The 18,502-nt window shown below is 42.1% G+C and overlaps 1 protein-coding gene across 1 annotated transcript; it reads left to right on the top strand.

The window, feature by feature from the left end:
- Window positions 1-3,824: 3,824 nt before the first annotated feature.
- LOC121623300 (MAM domain-containing protein 2-like) lies at window positions 3,825-18,252 on the top strand. The gene is made up of 15 exons (XM_041960544.1): window positions 3,825-3,971; window positions 4,088-4,198; window positions 7,234-7,523; window positions 9,928-10,012; window positions 10,203-10,340; window positions 11,109-11,386; window positions 12,918-13,011; window positions 13,545-13,691; window positions 14,463-14,582; window positions 14,697-14,845; window positions 15,980-16,076; window positions 16,189-16,347; window positions 16,483-16,736; window positions 17,768-17,852; window positions 17,948-18,252. Exons 1-15 carry the CDS (start codon window positions 3,875-3,877, stop codon window positions 17,992-17,994), a joined length of 2,151 nt encoding a protein of 716 aa, XP_041816478.1. The 5' UTR covers window positions 3,825-3,874; the 3' UTR covers window positions 17,995-18,252.
- The last annotated feature ends 250 nt before the right edge of the window (window positions 18,253-18,502 follow it).

The following is an 18,502-nucleotide window of genomic DNA, read 5'->3' as shown; positions in this document are numbered from 1 at the left end:
TTTATTTTTATTTTATTTTAAAGTAATGTGTTTTTGTTGGCATTTCATGTTTTAATTTAGCTAAGTAATTTATATATATTATAATGTTGTCATAGAACCATTTTAGCGTACTTGAAAACTTGAATAGAACGTTGTTAATTTAATTAGTAACACCTGTGCTTTTCCTAGTATGACATGTCAAAATGTCTGCTGCCAAAATGGATATCTTGGCTTGGTCAGCCTTGTTCTGTTCCAGTAAAGTGTGGGACTATATAGCCAATGAACACACATAAGGTAGATACATTACTGTACTAGATGCTCTTGAACTTATTACTGTTTTGTCATAATTACCATGGATTGTTATGAGGTAATTAATATTGTGATGAATATAATGGGTACTGAATATCAATACATTAACATGTCTGTGTTCATCTAACACCTGGGTGGTTTAATCTTAGTTTATATTCTAAAGCATTAACAGGTTAGAGCAGTTTTAATAAACCAGATATTTATATAAAAGTATGCACAAATGTTCGCCTCTTGTTTTCTTCTTCTTCTCCTTATTTTATTTATTTAATTATTTATTTTTGGTGTGCGTGTGTGTAGAAATTACAGAAAGCATTTTAATTCCAGGCCTGTTGTTCTTGTAGTTAGGCTGACATGTATGATAGGAAGCAGCTGATAGTACCATCTACAGAGAGGAGTTTAAAGCAGGAGAGCTCCTGTCATGATAATCCAGGCATGCTATGGTGTCACCTAAGGCCTGTTACAGCAGATCAACAGGGCCTGTGTCTGCACATTATGTAGCCCCTGTAACGTACCCTCGTGTAAGTCACGTGCGCCCTTCCGCCGGAACAGCCGTTACCGTGACAACAATATGTGACGAAGGATGGTGATGGTGTTGAGTAGTAATAATGGCATCCAATCTGTTATTGCCATCTTTGCAGCCACACATCCCTGATCCCACACAAACAGCCTGCACGATTGTCTAAAATACAGGCTGTGAACCTTCAGAATGTTCTCAAAATATAGAGGGCAACATGCAAAAAGAGGTCATCAGTGTGTATTTGAGGTAACGTTATCACTCTGCTGCTGGCGTTAACTCGTGTCACACTGCCTATATTTCATGCTCATGCTCCAAGTCCAATTTACTGCTGTTCTATTTCCAGAGAAGACATCAATAATTTGTGGCCTAGTCTGCATACATGGATGAAGCTAGGCCTATACTGTAGCCACGCGTTCAGTCATTAGCTGTATGTACACAGACTGAACCCATTACTGGAATTAATGCACATTAATGTTTCATCATGGAGTTAGCTCCTATCACGCAGAAAACTCATGGCCTCGATTCAGTTCTGATATGTTCATGAGACAGTCTTCATATTTACATGCCCAGGGCCGGTGTTTTCAGCCAGTCTGCAGGTGGCGCTCTTCAGCAGGATGGTGTTAATAACCAAGTAACGCTTTATTATTATTATTTACCTTTATTTATCTCAGATAATTTCACAGAGAGCAGTGCTTTATTTTTACACACCCTGTTCACACTGACACAGCTACACAAATTTACACCAGTTGGGGGTGAATGGCCTTGCGCATGGGCACCTCGGTGTTGGTTGAAAGAGGGGCAACTGTTGTTTTCCTTACCTTTAGAATGCTACAGACTTTTACAATTTATTAATCAATTAACTTATGATCATCCATTAATTATAAGGTAATCATTCACAAATAGTCTACGTATTAAAAGTGAACAAGTATTTATTAATATAACATTTTGTAGATCAGGAATAAAACAGAGCTAATCACTAATCAATCTTTTGTAAATGATCAGTAAGTTTCTACATTAATTGATCCCTTGTAAGCAAGACTTTGTAATAAAAAGTGACATTGTGAAAAAAAGTCGTCATCAGAATGAAATAACATTTCATAATATTGAACAAATAGTTGTACAAATGCACAGGTTTCACAGTCTCCTAGCAAATGACTTATAAGTGATCATTATTTATAAACTGTTGCTAATGCTCCCAGCAGATGGAGTAAAAGCACAGCATCTCACACCAGTTTGTCCTGCAACAGGTTTCTATCCATTTTTCCCCTCACAGAGAAATCTCAGTTGCAAATATGACAAAATAAACTGTTCCCTTCCACCTCTGAGAGCAGAGCAGGTCCAGTTTAAACATTAAAATCAAGCTTTGTGTAAAGAGCCAACAGTTTCAGATGAAAAAACGAACAATAAGAGGTATTCTACGGTCTGGGACCTTTCCCAGAGGAAGGGTGGAGAGCCAGAGGGGACGTGACCCGCTCAGCCTTCTGGCAGCGAATCGCATACTGATTAAAACATGTCATAACTGTATCATCATGCAAACAATGACTTGTGCGTGCACTGCACATGACACATTCTGGCACCCTTCAGGTACGCCTCAAAGCTCTGTCGTGTTGTTGACACAGACAACCAGGAAATCAAACAGATGATGATGGAAATTTAAAGCATCAAAAATCGGCTGGAGATGATTCAGATGCTCAGTGTTCCCTGAAGAACACTTATGTTAGTCGGGCTTTCTGGAGATAATCAGGGGAGAATTGACCTCCCCATCTGGTCTGACAGTGCTCAGGGCACCTCATTAAAACACTGATAACCAAAGGCAGAGGTTTGACCATGTACAAGACAAGAGCAGACAGGGAGAGAAAGGCAGAGGGAGCGGAAAGCATGTCTGACAGATGGATCACAAATGTGGATGAGAGTGCCCCTTCTAAAAAAATTTACAAGAAAGTCAAGTCTTCCACATCCAGCGTGGTACATACTTTTCTTCTCTGCCTGTCAAATCCAGTCCCTTGTGCAAGAACGCTGAAGTGAAGGTGTCCAGTGCCCATCAAAAAGGCACATTTGTTGCACTTTGTTCTCACACACTGAGTGAACCGGTCCCGTTCCCAAATCTGAGTCTCATTATTTTTAAATCATTAGCCTTTGAGGATCCTGTCTTTGTCATGGCCACACTCAAATTCCCACATGGTCCATTTGCAATAAAATGAAACTGGTGAACACTGCATAGGAATGTCTGCAGGCTTCCTCTAGGTGCACATGTTGGAGTGAGGCAGAATTGCCTAAAACCGAATGCCTAAAAAGCTGTTCATGGCTGAAGCCAGGGCAAATATTTTAGATGGTTGCAAAATGTTTTGACTCTCTGCAGGTTTGTAAAACACAGTTTAGATCATTTGTGTATTCGGGCCTCTCCTTAAACAGTGAAGCACTGTCATACCACTTCCAGATAGGGTCCGAAAGGCCTGTTTTAAGGTTTGGAGTACCCCTACATAACCAGCAGTAAAATCACTTAGAGATACGACCACTTCCACGTCAAAATCAGGTTTTGTGAAGAACCACTTAAACATAGTTTTCCGTCATTAAGTCATACTTAAGATCAAATTGCTCGTCTGTTTGACTGACTTCTGGTGAGGACAGTCTCACTGTTGTGGCTAATGGCAGCTTAATCTCGACTTCAAAGTCGCCTGCTTTAAACTCCCGCTCCCTCTCTTCTCTCCTTCAATACTCTTTATCTTCCATCATTTTCTTCCATGGCCACTCTCTAATCTCACTTTGTCCTCCCCTCCTCACTTCTTTTTCTCCCCAGCCATCCCTCCTCTCCCTCTGTCCCTCTTCTCCCTCACTGGCCTCCCACCATCATCTCTCACCTTTTTTCTCCTCCTCCTCCTTCTCTCCCTCTCAGAACTCTCTCCTCCTCCTCCTCCTCCTCCTCCCTGCTCTGTTGTCCAGACACACAGGCTTCCAGTCTGCAGTGTGCTGCCAGTCTGTGAGCTGGAGAGACACTCAGATGACACACACAACAGAAACCTTCACAGAACAAACTTCGATCACAGCTTCTTGCATTTTTTCCGATTGTGGATGCGAGACCAACTTTTGCTTTTCTTACTTCCTGTGAGGGTCGATTTATTTTCACAGAGAGCTGCGATGCTTCCACTCTGCCTCTTGACTTTTGCTGGTGAGTACCAGTGCCAGTGTTGGTGCATGAGGGCATGTGTCGGTTAATGCCAGTTGCTATGATTCATACTTACCATTCCCTCTCTCTCCTCTCTTTTTCTCTCTATGTGCTCAAAGCCACCATCCAGGCCCACAACCAGCTGTTGCCAGGCTCCTGCAACTTTGAGTCCAACACCTGCGGATATACGTCAGATCCAGACTTTATGAGCTGGTCCCTGCAAAAAGATGGTACTGGGGGGCTTTAACAGATGCCCTCTAAGTTTTAAAATGTTTTTATCTTAGAGTGTAGACTTTATCGTGGCTCTTTTAGTGGTAGTTGCAGGTTTAGCCGTGATGTTGCAGTTGTTTTGATGCTGCCACTGAAGCAGACTGGTGAAAAGAAATTCATCTGGTCTGCATTGATTCCAGCATCTACGAACATCTGGAATGAGTGAAATAACAGATTTCGGCATTCTTGCTGGGTTGGTAGTGCAGCTGATACAGAGTGTGCTGTGCACACCCAAATCTAACATGTCAGTCTCAATTTATGTAATATGATCAAAGCTAGCAGATGAATGCAGATCAGATTATTTCATTACTGTTAATACCTTGTTGTAGAAATAACACAGCTGTTGCTAATCTCTCCAAACATCTCATTTTCTGTATCTGTACTGTTTTAATACAAATGATGATGTTTTGTGGAGAGTCCATGCATGAAATGTTGAGGGTGTGGCTGCAGATACATCTGAAGACAGATGTCTCATGTTGCACCTAGCAGCAGGATCCTGTCACACTAATTGCGACATTAAAAGGGGGGCCTGCTTTAAGAGGTGGAGGTCATGTTGATGTTACAAAACACTGGTGGATTTTTGACATGACTTGTACTCGCCCAAGGATCCGTCCAAGTACTGGTCTGATTCTACGTGCAAACATTGGCTCAAGGCTATTAGCTGATTTTTGTCTGAACTGTCTGACACTCATTTTTCCAAATCAGGCAACCATATTTAGGCAAGAGCCAGAATACATGTGGTTCTCCAGTGTCAGGACATATCCTAATTGTATGCTGACTTACACTATATATAAACTTAAGCATCTCTAAACTAATACCACAAGCTTGAACCTTGTACCTAGTGGTATAGTGGTAACTAAAGGAGTGGATGAATATGTCTTCCTCTTTAAAGAAACATTTTATCACTTTGGCAAATACACTTGTTTTCTTTCTTTCTGAAATTGAGAAGAGAAGATCGGTCATACGTCAAGTCATCAGGAGATTAACCTAGCTTAGCATGAGGAAGCAGGGGAATACAACGAACCCAGCTCTAAAAATGTCAAAATCAGGAATGTAAAAACAGGTTACGGTTTCAGGGGAAGTTGCGTGTTGGAACTTTTACCTCTCAAACAGCAGCTGGGTGCAGTGACTTTGCAGAGACTTGTTGTCAAACTGAGGTCGCTGACAGAAATTGCAGAAACACTGCAATGAAGTTCAGGGCAGATGGATAAACTGTTGTTTATCTAGAAATTGGTCCACTACGTAACTCCCCCTAAAACTACAAAGTGGCATATTTCCATTACAAAATGCATGAGTTAGTGAGCTTTGGAGGTGATGGATTTTGGGCAGAGCCAGGATAGCTGACTCTATCTAAGCAAGGCTAACAACATCCTGACTTCAGGTCTGTGATCCACAGACACTGTGATACCCAGTGGCGTATGGTAACTAAATGGGTACATATAGCCGAGTCACTGCCAATTAACAGCAATCAATTATTGTCATTATCAAATAGTTTATTTAAATTTTCTGAAGAATCTCTGTCATCTGCACCCATTTGATTGGTGAGGCAGACTTCCTCCTGGCATGCAAGTGTCCTGCTGCTCCAGTAACTACCGTATCTGCAGCCAGACCTGATGGAAAAACTTCTTATTAAGACTTTTTTTCCATCATGGTCCTTGCTCATAGGTGCTTGTTTGAAAATTGCTGTCTCACTGTTGATCTTCCCTCTGGGATACGTCAACTAGTTTCTCTTTTCCTGTTTCCATCCTCGTTGCTAATGCCGACAGTTTGTTAAAAAGGTCAGTGTAGTTGGTGCGTTAATGGTGTGCTCAGTTGTTGCTCATTTACTCTCATCTCTCAGTCCTCCTTTGCCTCTCTGTGTTCTGTGCAGCGAGAAGTGAAGTCACGTCAAATATATAAAGCGCTTTTTAAGTACTTTCTTCTCTTCCGAATCCAAAGAAGAAAATGACATAGATTCAAACAAGACAGCACGTCAGTTTGACTGCGTGCCAAGCTTATGATTGATTCTGTATCAGCTCGGTCCGTTCAGTGTGTAAATACAACCATTTGCAAACAATTGTAGCTTGCTGGCAAAGAAAAGAAGAAAAACATCTTGAGATGACCGAACCAAGGGTGAAATGAGCCCAGCCCTGGTGTGTGTGTGTGTGTGTGTGTGTGTGTGTGTTGCATGCCCGTGTGTTTGTCAGGACATAGGAGCCCCGGGGCGGCAGGGCATTCCACAGGGACAAATAATAAATGGCAGACGAGTGAGGAGGGGAGGTGAGGTGGATTCTAGGTTGCACCAAGGCAAAGGGTCTTAATTTTCCAGCCATTAGCATGCTTCTTCCCTACTGTTCTACCCAAAGGAAAGACTGTCTGGAAAACCGTAGCATGAGGTGTTTTTTTAAACTGTCTCCTTCTATGAGTCAGGACAGATATACAACATTTCACAAGAGACCTTCTGTTCATCCAGAATCCAGACAAACGGAAGATCGCTGCTCAGATGTGGACCGTGTTTCTACAAAATAGCAGTCTGTAAATTAATTACTGACGTTTATTCACACTTGGCATGAACTGAACTTCTTTCATGACAGCCTGACTTTTTATGCTCAAGTTGGCAAATCACTGCAGAGCTTATAAGGTTGAATCTTGAATCCTGAATTTGCATAAAGTTTATGTTCTCCAACTTCGGACTTCTCCCCTTCTTCTGTGTTACTTGTCATTTGGGAGGCATGTCCCTGACATCCCGTGGAATAGGATGAAACCTCCTCATAGAAAAACTGGACTTTGATAAAGTCACCACTGCAAACACTGTCTCACAGGTGGTCACATTAGGCCTGTTCACCAGCCAAATACCTTTAGTGTACCAGTTTTTGTTATTTGTAAGAAATGGGCCAAAACATGGAAAAAAAAGTCTGGCATAGGTTCCCAATATTTGGTCCCTGTCAATGACAAATTCTTCCTTACAGCACCAATGTTTCCGTTTTTTTCTAAATCCCATACCCTTTTGTCTCAGGCCACTTTGTTGCTGTGGATGCAGTCGTGAACGATGACCAGGATGATGAGACAGGTGCAGATGCCGGCCTACAGAGAGAGATCACAGGGATCCTGCTGAGCCCGGCTCTGGAGCAGGGCGAGTGGAGCTGCCTGAGGCTAGTCTACCAGATCACTGGGTCGGGAAGCCTGGAGGTCCTACTGCGCACAGATGGAAAGAGCTTTGACAAGCCACTGTGGAGCAGTCAGGCGCCCTCTGACAGCTGGGTCATCTCCAGCATGGACTTGCAGAACAACACTGAGCCTTACAAGGTAAAACACTTTTTAAAATAGCATTCAATTTTTTTTTTTAACCGGAGAGTAGCTTGAGGCCAAAGTCCAACACCCTCTAATGATCCCTGTACATTTTCAGAGTTTGTTTTATCCCCTATATGAAAATGTTGGATGAAACAAACAGCATACTGACACTTTAACTAGTCTTACAGCCTGAGCAGTGGCACTAAAAGTGTAGTGTTTTTCCAGAGGGAAGCACTACAGGAAAGTTCATTCACTGTCAATGTAAAGGGTTCATCCTCTGAGGACATGGACTGTGCTCATTAAGTTTCATGGCTAACTTTGATCCCTTCACTGTGCCACTGGAAACTGGTTGGAACTGGAATTTTCTTGATGGTGGCACAACAGAAAAGGTCGGAGGGTCACCAAAACATTCTTCATACTCATCATAAGGGGACCGTAAATATGACCAGTTAGCTTAATGTAAATGTAACCTTTAGTTCTGGAAATATTATCGGCAAATCTAAACGTAAATGTAAACTAAAATCATTTGGAATCATTTAAAGCACAGCTAGCAAAAAGGAGTGAGTGAAACAAAGTCTAAAACAAAAACCAGAGATTTAGAAAATACATTTAAGAAGGTTGAAATGTTTTGAGATTTTGAGTCATGAATCTGAGCATAAATCATACTTCCTACATCCTAATTTTACAAGAAATCCTTCTAACACATTGAAACAATTATTTCTTTATCAGAGAACTTTGTCAGACTGCTTTATGAGGGAAAGGAGACTCAAAGCAACTGAACTGACAAACAGCTTCTCCGGATTGGGCCATAAGCAACATCTCCCTTTTCTGAAAATGTTTTGACTAATTTACTGAAACCATGCTAATTCACCATTCATTTACTAATTATTTGCAACTTACAGAATATAATGAAAGGATACAAGCACACTGTATAACTGCTGGCGGCGGTGCAGAGAACATTTCAGACATACAGGTTGACATAACACATGCCGGCCCAAATTGAGGCCAATATGAAGTGTGTGGAGAGACACCCCCTGCCTACGCCCACCCGCATTATCTAAACACTGTGTGGGAAAAGTAAAACACATGTTTATATTATACGCAGAGGCAGAGTTGAATCTGACAGGGTTGTGACCCTCATGATGGTTAGTGGGGTCTGTGCCACGGGCCCCTCAGGGCATAAACATATTTCAGTCCAGATCTAGCTGAAAAAAAATAATAGGTCAGAGGTTTAAACTTCACACTGATTGACAAAATGTTCTGCAAACCCAAACCCACCAGCTTATTCTCATGGCCATAACTGCTTACAAAAGTGACGCCTCTGTGTTGCAAATTTCAAATGACAGTCATGAAAATGTGCTGTTGTTTCAGTTAAAACTGCTTTAATCACTTTATTTTTCCCATCCAAGTAATAATTCAACATGTTGTGAGTATACTTTTTTTTCCGAGAGTTAGAAGAGAAAGTCAATACCAATTCACATTTGAGACTTAAGCTGAAGGAGGATGCATTAGGTTAGCTTAGCATGAAGACAGGAGGCAAATATTTACACCATGTAACTGCCCCTAAAGCAATGGAACAAATCATTTTTACACCACTCAAGAGTGATATCAATCTACTCATCGAACTCTTAGACAAAATTCCTTTGACAATGAAAAGCTACTGGATGGACAGCAGCTGTAGCTAAAGTGCTTTTTATTGCTTGAGATTAATATCTTTTAATAATATTTTTTCATTTTTTATGTCATTTGAACATATTTTCTGAGAAATAATTTATATAAAAAAGAATAAAAATCAAATGCCTTTGTTGTTTTGACAAACCCACAGAGAATTATTAGCAAATTTGTAGCGCTACAGAGCATTTTAGCCTCTTTCAGCTTATAGTTTTGGTTTAATGGCACATTTACTCTACACAGTGCAGTTTCCTCTCATCAATCCAGTTTAAAGCAGTGGCAGGCAGCTCTTTTTAGCAGAAAAACTACCTGTGTAACATCTGTCAGCTGAAGAGCCAATTATTTTTCTCAGGAGACCAAACCAGAGCTTAAAGGAGTGAATATCGGACATGCGTTCATCAGGTGGGCACAAACATGACTCCAGATGAATGCTAGTGTTGCTCTGTGTCTGTTGGATGTTGACATAGACAACACACACACACACACACACACACACACAATGTACAAGCCCTGATCTCCTGTTTTAAGAAAAGTTTCTTCTTTGTCTTCCTGTGTCGCCTTTTTCTGTGTAAGTGATCTTAATGTGAGCCTGCTGCTCACCAGAGTTCTGAAAGTAAATTAGATTTCTGTGTGTTTCATGCGTGCACTTGCTTTGACCTTCCTTACGTTCAAACACCTCTATGATGTCACTCGTGTGTCGCTCCATATCACGGTTGCAGGGTATTACTGAACATGTGTTACTGATTAGGTTGTCATCGAAGGTAAACCAGGACAGAGCCCTGGGAGCAGCGTGGCCGTCTTCGAGATCCACATAAGCCCCGGATACTGCCTGGGTCAGTGACTTCACACATACATCACCTGCACATCTTTCCTAAACAAAAAGAAGAAAAGAATTCACATATGCTCTGTTCCTCTAACTCACACACAGACACGCATAAACATATTGGGATCATTATCTAATTAAAAGCCCATTGTACCCACACCCATAGGTGTGTTGCTGATTTGTCAATTTTCTGTATGTAGAGTGTGATTTTGAGGATTCTCACCTGTGTGGATACAGTAATCAGTGGAACGCCAATGTAAACTGGTATGTTGGAGGAGGCGGGCTCCAGCTCCTTCACAACAATGTACCAAATGACCACACATACAGCAACAAGACAGGTGAGTATTATTCATACAAAGGTGTCTTTATCTACTGACTTAGGACTTTGGAGTTTGGACGGATGAGCAGGTAAATGCTATTTCAAAGACTAGTGTGAAGGATTTAGTGCAGATTGCGACCAGCTGAATACCCCTCGTCTCACCCCTCCCTTTCTAAGCATGTAGGAGAACATGCAGTGGCTGCGAAACTTGCAAAAAACTTGAGAGGGCCTCTCTGGAGACAGCGTTAGTATGTCTGTTGTGGGCGAACCCACTTCCTCTGTAGATAGAACGAGCTCATTGTAAGGTAACAAGAACACAACAATTCTTATTTTCAGGTTATTATACACATATTAAAATATGACAATGAATATTTGTCCATTTCTGCCAATAGAGCCCCCTAAATCCTACACTACAACTTTCCTACTACCAGGATTCCAAAAAAGTCTGTGTGAAATATGCATATAATTTCCTAAAAATAGGCTCAGCAGTTTCCTGAATCAGCTGGGGACTGTAGTTTTTGGCATAAGTTACTCCAACAGGAGTAAATTGTGTATTTGTGGGAAACTATTTTCAGTGGTAGATCATTACACATTTAGTGATGTAATACATAATGTCACCTAATGGAACAGGGCATCTCAATGACGTGCTTTTCGTAGTTTTTGGACAACAGTGGAACTCTATGACGCAGAGGAATAAGATCCTACTAATACTTGTTAACAGGATCAATTCATTCTTGGTTTTGGTCTTGCATTTCACAACCTGATTCACATTTAAACTCCCTCTCAGGTCACTTGATGTACGTGGACTCCATCTACGCCAAGACTTTCAAAGAAGTGGCCAAGCTGGTGTCTCCCATGACGACGATGCCCATGTCCGGCTGCCTGAGTTTTCAGTACCAACGGAGTGAGGAGACAGGCAACCTTTTCTCTGTTTTCACCAGGGACCAACTAGGTCAGTACCAGGAGCTGTGGAGGGCAGGGACAGAAAACCAGAGTGACTGGAGCAGGATGCTGGGAGAATGGATGCCTGTGCAGGTGGACCTGAAGGCACCGTATGCTGTACAGGTCAATATGAGCATGTCATTGCATTTTAAAGCTCTATGTTATTACTTTCACGTAAACTGATATTTAAGCAAGCCAGTTTTTTTCATATTGCACATTTCTGTGCAATTCAAGCAACTTCATCCTGTTTTGTTCTGACTTGAATTGCTACCAGCATTCTGCTTACTAAAGATCTAAGCAGATCAGAAATGGCCCAATGTGATTTATAAGCTAGCTGCAGTGCTTTAAAGTCTATTCTAGAAGTCACTGAAACCATGGGTAAAGATTTAAGATTTAAGAAGAGTAGCATGCTCAGTTTTTGTTAGAAATCTGGCAGCAATGTTCGGAATGAGCTGATGTTGTCTGATGGTCGTTTTGGGAAGACCAGACAAGAGACCATTACAATTGTCCACCCTGCTGGAAATGAAGGCATGAACGTGTTTCTCCAAACCTCGTCTGGACTCGAGACCTCTTGTTCTTGATTTCTACGAGATTTCTTCGGTTTTCCTTTAATAACCGTGGAATCAAGAAGAGCAACAACGTTCTTTCCTTCTTGTTGTCAGATTCAATGATCTCCATCTTGTCTACATATACTTCAAAGGAATTCAATAGCATCCAGCTATTTGGTTGCTCAAAGAATTGACAGAGTGAGTGAAAGAGACCATAGTCACACAAGAGCAAAATAAATTTGAGTGTCATCTGCATAGCTGTGATTAAAGGCAGACTTTGTTACTTTTGAAGGTAGAAATAATACTCTCTTACTCTTACAAGTGAGATATTGAATTAATAAGCAATAAACTGCTCAGGTTCACAGTAAGGGGTTTTGCTACCACAGCCTCATTTGGTCTGGTACAACCAGTAGCTACTGGTGGCTAATGTTGAAGCTGATGTTAACTGTTTAATTTTTCTGACTCTTGGCTGACTCTTCTCATTTAGATCATATTGAAAGAAACTGACTCAAGATAATCTTGCAAATTGTAAACCACCATTAACCTTGGTTGCCATCTATGGCCACAGTGGCCACTGTTTTTTAAGGTATCAGAATTTCTTAGTATGGTATGTGGTGTGCTGCTTAGTTCTCACAAACATCATCAAAAGTGCAACAAACTGCAGTTCTGTCCAAGGTCTTGTTATTGTGCCAAGTTCACGTAGAGCTTTGAAGAACAAAAACTCTGCTGTTATAGAGAGTTGAAATTTTCCTGTGAGCCTTTCTTTGTTTCCCTTTTGGCCTTGCGGCGGTGACCCCTGTGAAGGGGCTCTGGTGGGCAGGTTTGTAAGACTTGTGAGATGTTTTCTTTTCTTCCATCTCGCTGAAAGATGCTCTTTGCTCCTCATTCTGTCTTAAAAATATGCAGGGCCCTTTTTTCCTGCCTTTGAGCTTACCAAGTTTAGCTTGTGCTAAATGCATAAAGAATTGTCAGTGCTGGTACCTCAAACCTGTATTTATGTTGTACATAAATTTTCCTTCTGTGTGTGGGCACACAGCTGCAAGCACATAATATCAAGCTGCTTTGCATATGAGGGTCTGTCTCTGTGTGTCTGTCTGCCTCTCCAGGTGGTCTTTGAAGTGGCTTTTAACAGTCCGAGAGGGGGACGCGTTGCAGTTGATGACATTTCCTTTTCTCCAGAGTTTTGCAGCACAGACACCGGTGAGCTGCAGCCACAGCTGCTCACTGTTAATTCTCAACAGGCTCATTTTAATGTCACCATCACAGCAGTTTTATTTATAATATAAAGCTTTCTGAGGGAACATCCTGCACATCTAAAATGTTAACATTTTGAGGATTTTAATAGCTTAAAGCTCTGTTAGCAGCCCATAGAAGCTCAATAGCCATGAGATCTTTAACAGCTCAAACACTGGAGGTTTCCATGCAGTGAGGATGAAAATGTCAAGTTTGTCCTAAGGGTGGTACTATCAGCCCAAAGTTTCATGCCTAAGCATAAACGTGCTCATTGAATTTCATATGTGTAGCATTTGAGGTAGAGATTTCCTCCATATGGCTGAAAGTGAACATATTTACCTGACTGTGCTGCTAGAGGAAAAGTCAAGAGTGTAGGATTCATCGCCTGGAGGTTACAAATATCCATACAGATTTGATGGGAATATTGTTGATAAATCTTGCCCCTTACTGAAAGCAGGGACACAGAAGTGTCATGCTGATTCCATACATTTGTCCAACAGAGCCGACCTTTGACCCCTCCATTGCCAACTGTGACTTCGAGTCAGGTCTCTGCCACTACACCCAGGACCAGGCGACGGGATCCTCGTGGAGGAGAGTGTCTGTGAAGCCCAACATATTTAGGAACGGGGACCACACCACAGGGGCAGGTGGGATAAAACTACAGATATTGGATTTCAGAGCATTTCTAGTATTTAAACCTGCATTAAAGAGGAACTCCACCAGTTTCACACACTGAAGTGTTTTTCCTGGTTTTGAGGAGTACTACTGATATATGTGAAAAAAGGCTGTAAAAAGCCTTCTGTGGCTCCAGAGCTGTGTGAAGTCAGGGAAATGTCCTCAAGTGAGTTTGCTTGTGGCTGACGACGACAAAATTGTGGTGTGGAGTCGAAAAGAAGTGACTTTCCCACCCTTCTGTAGCCTCCTTGTGCCTGTTTGAGGCTTGAAGGTACACTAGCTGCTACAGGCATACCAAAAAAAAACTAAATCTGTATGGTCGAGTGAATCCAGTTGAGTTGCATTGTGGGTAGCGCAGGCCCCAGAGAAGAATTTTAATTTTCATCCAGTTTTTCTGACTTAACATTGGCTTGTGGGGGACTGTGGGGATGCCAGTGGTTCGAAGATCAGGGAAAATAGTTTGACGACCACTGCACACCTCCTGCCTTGCACCAAACACCAGATGGACAAAGCTGGGGACCAGCTTGTCGTGGCCAAAAACCAGTTCATGCAGCTTTAAAAACAGTGAAACCTAAGGATGTGGCACTGTGGAATAAAGCAAGATTTGAGGCTGATAAACAGTTGAAAACCATGGACATCAAGATCAATGCCAGGTGCGAGTGGCGATGGGAACGTTCATGGCAAGCAGATTCAGAGGAAGAGAAAGTTTTGCATGAAAAATAAAGGCTGTCTTCTCCTTCCAGGATCTTTCCTGTTGGCTCACTCCCGGCTGAGCCCACGCGCCGGTTATGTTACCCGCCTGATCGGTCCAACTCTGCCTGGGAACATGAAGTACTGCTTGAGATTTTACTTCTCTCTGAGGGGTGAGTGGCACCCAAAAAGTCCCCGGATGTGTGTTGGTGTTCGCATCTATGTGTGAGTTGCGCTGTGATTTATTGTACTGACTCACCGACCAGAAATAACTCTGGCGACTGCAGGTTTCAACCAGACGGAGCGAGCTCTCACAGTTTATCTGCAGCAGCAGCAGCAGAGCGGCAGCCAGGAGAAGATCTGGACCCAGGGGGAGAAGTCCAGAGGAATCTGGATCGCGACGGACGTCACCTTCCAGACATCGCAGCCTGCCAAGGTTGGAGGAGAGGAAGTGGAAATATCCCATCAGTCAGAATAACAATGGAGAAGATATCACAAGACATGTGAAATATAAACAAAGGGATACATAGAGAGGAAATAAAGAAAGAAGGAGGGAAAGAGGAAAAAATGAATAAATAAAGAAATTAATGAGTTAATTAATTAATTAATGAGGATAGAAAGAAGGGAGCAACAAAGGGAGCAAAGGGATAAACCCATGAAAACACATTGACAAACAAAATGTACAACAGAGTAATAAATCGAAACAGGTCGAAGCAGGAAGAGGCAGGGAAGTGAGAAACTAATCAGCAAATCAAGACAAAAGCAAATGAAGAAAGACGGCAAGGAAGGAAGGTGGCAAGGGATAAAGGAAATGAATGAAAATGAAATGCTAACATGCTCACAGGTACAATGCTAACATGCTGATGTTTCATCGTGTCAGTTTAGCACTTTATTATGCTGACATTGTCTATTCAGAACTAAACAAAACGTATAGACCAAAGTACCAGAGTAATGAAAAATTCAACTTCATGGTAAAATTTAAGGGCTCACAAAAGTTATTACAATTAGTCCTAAATTAAATTGACATTCATCCAATAATTGTCGAGACATTTCACTAAAACTGAAACGATCAACCTGCTGTGGCACAGGAGAAAAAGAATGCAGGACAGAAGCAGGCCGAACAGATGAATGATCACATGACGAAAGAAATCACTATTTGCTTTCTTAAAAAGCTTCACTTTCAGCTTGTGATCTCTCCATTTCTTTCATTCACTCCACAGCTGTTGTTAGAGCAAACAGTATCATGTGTTCTGCGGGATGAGAATGAGCTCATCTGGATGCCAAAGGGCTCAAACGCTTTCCCCGCTCTGGCCTTTTGTTCCCCCCTTCGCAGCCTGAGCCACTTTCAGAAACACTGATTGATCATTTCTTCCCTTCCTCACGAGGGATTTCAGAGTCTCGCACAAACATGACAGCACAAAATGAGCTGCAGCCACAGCAAAGTGTTTGTGCTTTGGTTCTATTTAGGGCTGATCTGTGAATGATTAATGGCTGTAAGAAAGTACACAGTTCCTCTGGGATGGTGAAGCTGATGAGGACGCCTCTGCCCACTGTTGTCCCCGCTGTTCAGGTGGTTTTCGTCAGCACCTGCAGGAGCTTCTGGGACTGCGGCTCTGTGGCTTTGGATGACATCAGCGTGAGCCTGGGAGACTGTGAGTTAACAGCAGGTAAGAACTGAATGAAGTCAACAACTGTTAACTGATGGCTGTTTTTCAGCGTTGACTGTCACCATTAAGTGTCACCTAACATAAAGTTAATAACTTTCTTCTCCTGTTGCAGGCTCGTTGTCGTTGTCTCTCCCAGGACACTGTGACTTTGAAGCTGGCCTGTGCGGTTACACTCAGGACAAGCAGAGCGACGGTGCTGACTGGGAGTGGAGGAGAGGACCAACCCCGACCTCGTACACCGGGCCAAGAGGAGACCACACCTCGGGGCTCGGTGAGGGTCCCCTGCTTTAGCTCTCCACTGCGACACCCTGCTTGCGGGTTACACAGAACACAGGCGTGTTAAAAAAGAGGTAGATAAGGTTGAATTTTTATGCTACAGTACACGAATATGACTTTTGATTGACAGGCTACTACCTGCACATGGAGGCGTCGCCCATGCTGCCCGGTCAGAGTGTCCGCCTGCTGTCCCGCCCTCTGAGGGGCTCCAGGGGGCCTCAGTGTCTGCGCTTCTACTACCACATGTACGGCTCGGGCACGGGCCAGCTCAGCATCTACCTCAGCAAGGACGGAGAGGACGTGTTGCTGTGGCAACGGAGCGGCGAGCAGAGCATCGCCTGGCTGAGAGCCACAGTGGAGTACCAGTGTGACAGCCAGCATCAGGCAAGAGTGCGACAAAATGTCTCCAAGCTGTTTTATATTTAAAGACAATCATGGCAGCTGACGTTTCAGAAGAATAACATGTGTAGGGCTGCAAATATTCATTATTTTCACTACAGCTTAATCCATGACGATTTTTTCCAAAGCAGAGAATGTTCAGTATTGTAACCTGCTAAATCACCTAAGCGATTAATTGATTATCAAAATTACTATTGAATAATTTCTGGAAATTGACTAATGCACTTTGCCAAACACACGCACGCATACACACCTATTTCATAATATCTAAGAAAAATACTTTAAAAACTTGTATTTAAGTACATTTACTCAAGTACCTTAAATGAGTACAGTTTTGAGGTACTTAACTTTAGCATTTCCATCTTATGCTACATAATACTATCTACTCCATTACATTTCTGTGGGAGATATTCTACTTTATCATCCACTACATTTATCAGACAGATCTTACATCAAAAAACATCTGCTAAGATACTAAAATACAGTCACTAAAGATCAAAGCAATGCTTCTCAAACTTTTTGCCTTCTGACACGATTAAAGAAGTTGTGTCTAGTTGTGTCTAGTTGGAGCCACTTGTCACGTCTGAGGTCTAAAGAAAATGATCCAGTATTAGAGGAAAGGTCAACATGTGAATATGATTTCCTCTCGCATTAATCATCTCAGGACCCCTGACATTTATCTCGTGACAGATACGGGGCTGTGCGCCGAGGTTGGGAACCACTGTACAAAACTAGCTAACTGTATATAAATATAATAATAATATCACAGTCACATGGGACATTTGCCTGCAGAACTAGTACAATTTTTTTTAGAGTTTCAAACACATTTTGCTGGTATTACTTGTGTGCTTTTAAGTGGGAATTTAAATGGGCTTTTATGTTTAATGGCATATTTTCACATTGTTGTACTTTCTAAAGTAAAAGGTCTGAGTGCTACTGCCTGTGCTCACAGTGAGAAGCTGACTGCGAAAAGGTGCCTATAGGCAAATGTTTCCCTCTTTGTGTCACTGTTTCAGATTGTGTTTGAAGCAACCAGGGGTTCATCAGTGAGGAGCGACATCGCCATTGACGACATTGTCTTGGAAGGTGGACCTTGCCCAGGTAAACAATCTATTAAGATATTTGTTGATAATACGGCTAAAGATTAAATGTCAAATAATGACGTGGAGCTTCCTAATTTCTCTGTTTCCCTGCAGAAATTGAGATCAAGGCCACCGTGGGAACCTCCAATGAGATAGAGTAGAGAGCAAGAGGCGAGCAGCTGTGTAGGATGCATGAACCCCTGGTTTTTGCACATTACAGACTCCTGACTCCTACATGTCAGTCTGAACATGTAGGAATGTTGGCAAAAGGAAACTTTTCGTTTAGTTCTATTTTCATGGAGCAACACATATCAGTTGTGTCATAGTCAGCATTTCTCTCTGCCCTGTAGCAACAGAGAGTGTGTTTAACTGTGTTTTTCTTCACATTTATATGCATTAGATTAATGCTCATGGCTCAAATAAAGTGAGAAGGTTATTCAACATTATTTCGATTTTGCTTTTTTCCAGCCGAGAGCAGCAGTTGATTTTACTGTCACCTAGTGGCAATATAGCTTAAGCATGAGCTGAATATTAACGAGATGTAGAAAGACCGAATGATTAATGTTATACAGTCATAGATAAGAACAGGCCATCAGCCCAAAATCGTGCACAAGTCCAATATGATACGGACAAGCATTTAAATGTCTCAGTGCAGTGAGATTGTAGTCA

The sequence above is a fragment of the Chelmon rostratus genome, chromosome 19 (genome assembly GCF_017976325.1).
Source record: "Chelmon rostratus isolate fCheRos1 chromosome 19, fCheRos1.pri, whole genome shotgun sequence".
Lineage (NCBI taxonomy): Eukaryota > Metazoa > Chordata > Actinopteri > Chaetodontiformes > Chaetodontidae > Chelmon > Chelmon rostratus.
This window is presented reverse-complemented; position numbering and strand designations above follow the sequence as displayed.

What these genes read in the sequence shown, in the direction of transcription:
- LOC121623300 (XM_041960544.1), top strand. Translation starts at nt 3,875, where the DNA reads ATGCGAGACCAACTTTTGCTTTTCTTACTTCCTGTGAGGGTCGATTTA. An exon ending in GGACCACACCACAGGGGCAG is followed by an intron (nt 13,692 to 14,462) that starts GTGGGATAAAAC and finishes TTCTCCTTCCAG; the next exon opens with GATCTTTCCTGTTGGCTCAC. An exon ending in AGACATCGCAGCCTGCCAAG is followed by an intron (nt 14,846 to 15,979) that starts GTTGGAGGAGAG and finishes CCCGCTGTTCAG; the next exon opens with GTGGTTTTCGTCAGCACCTG.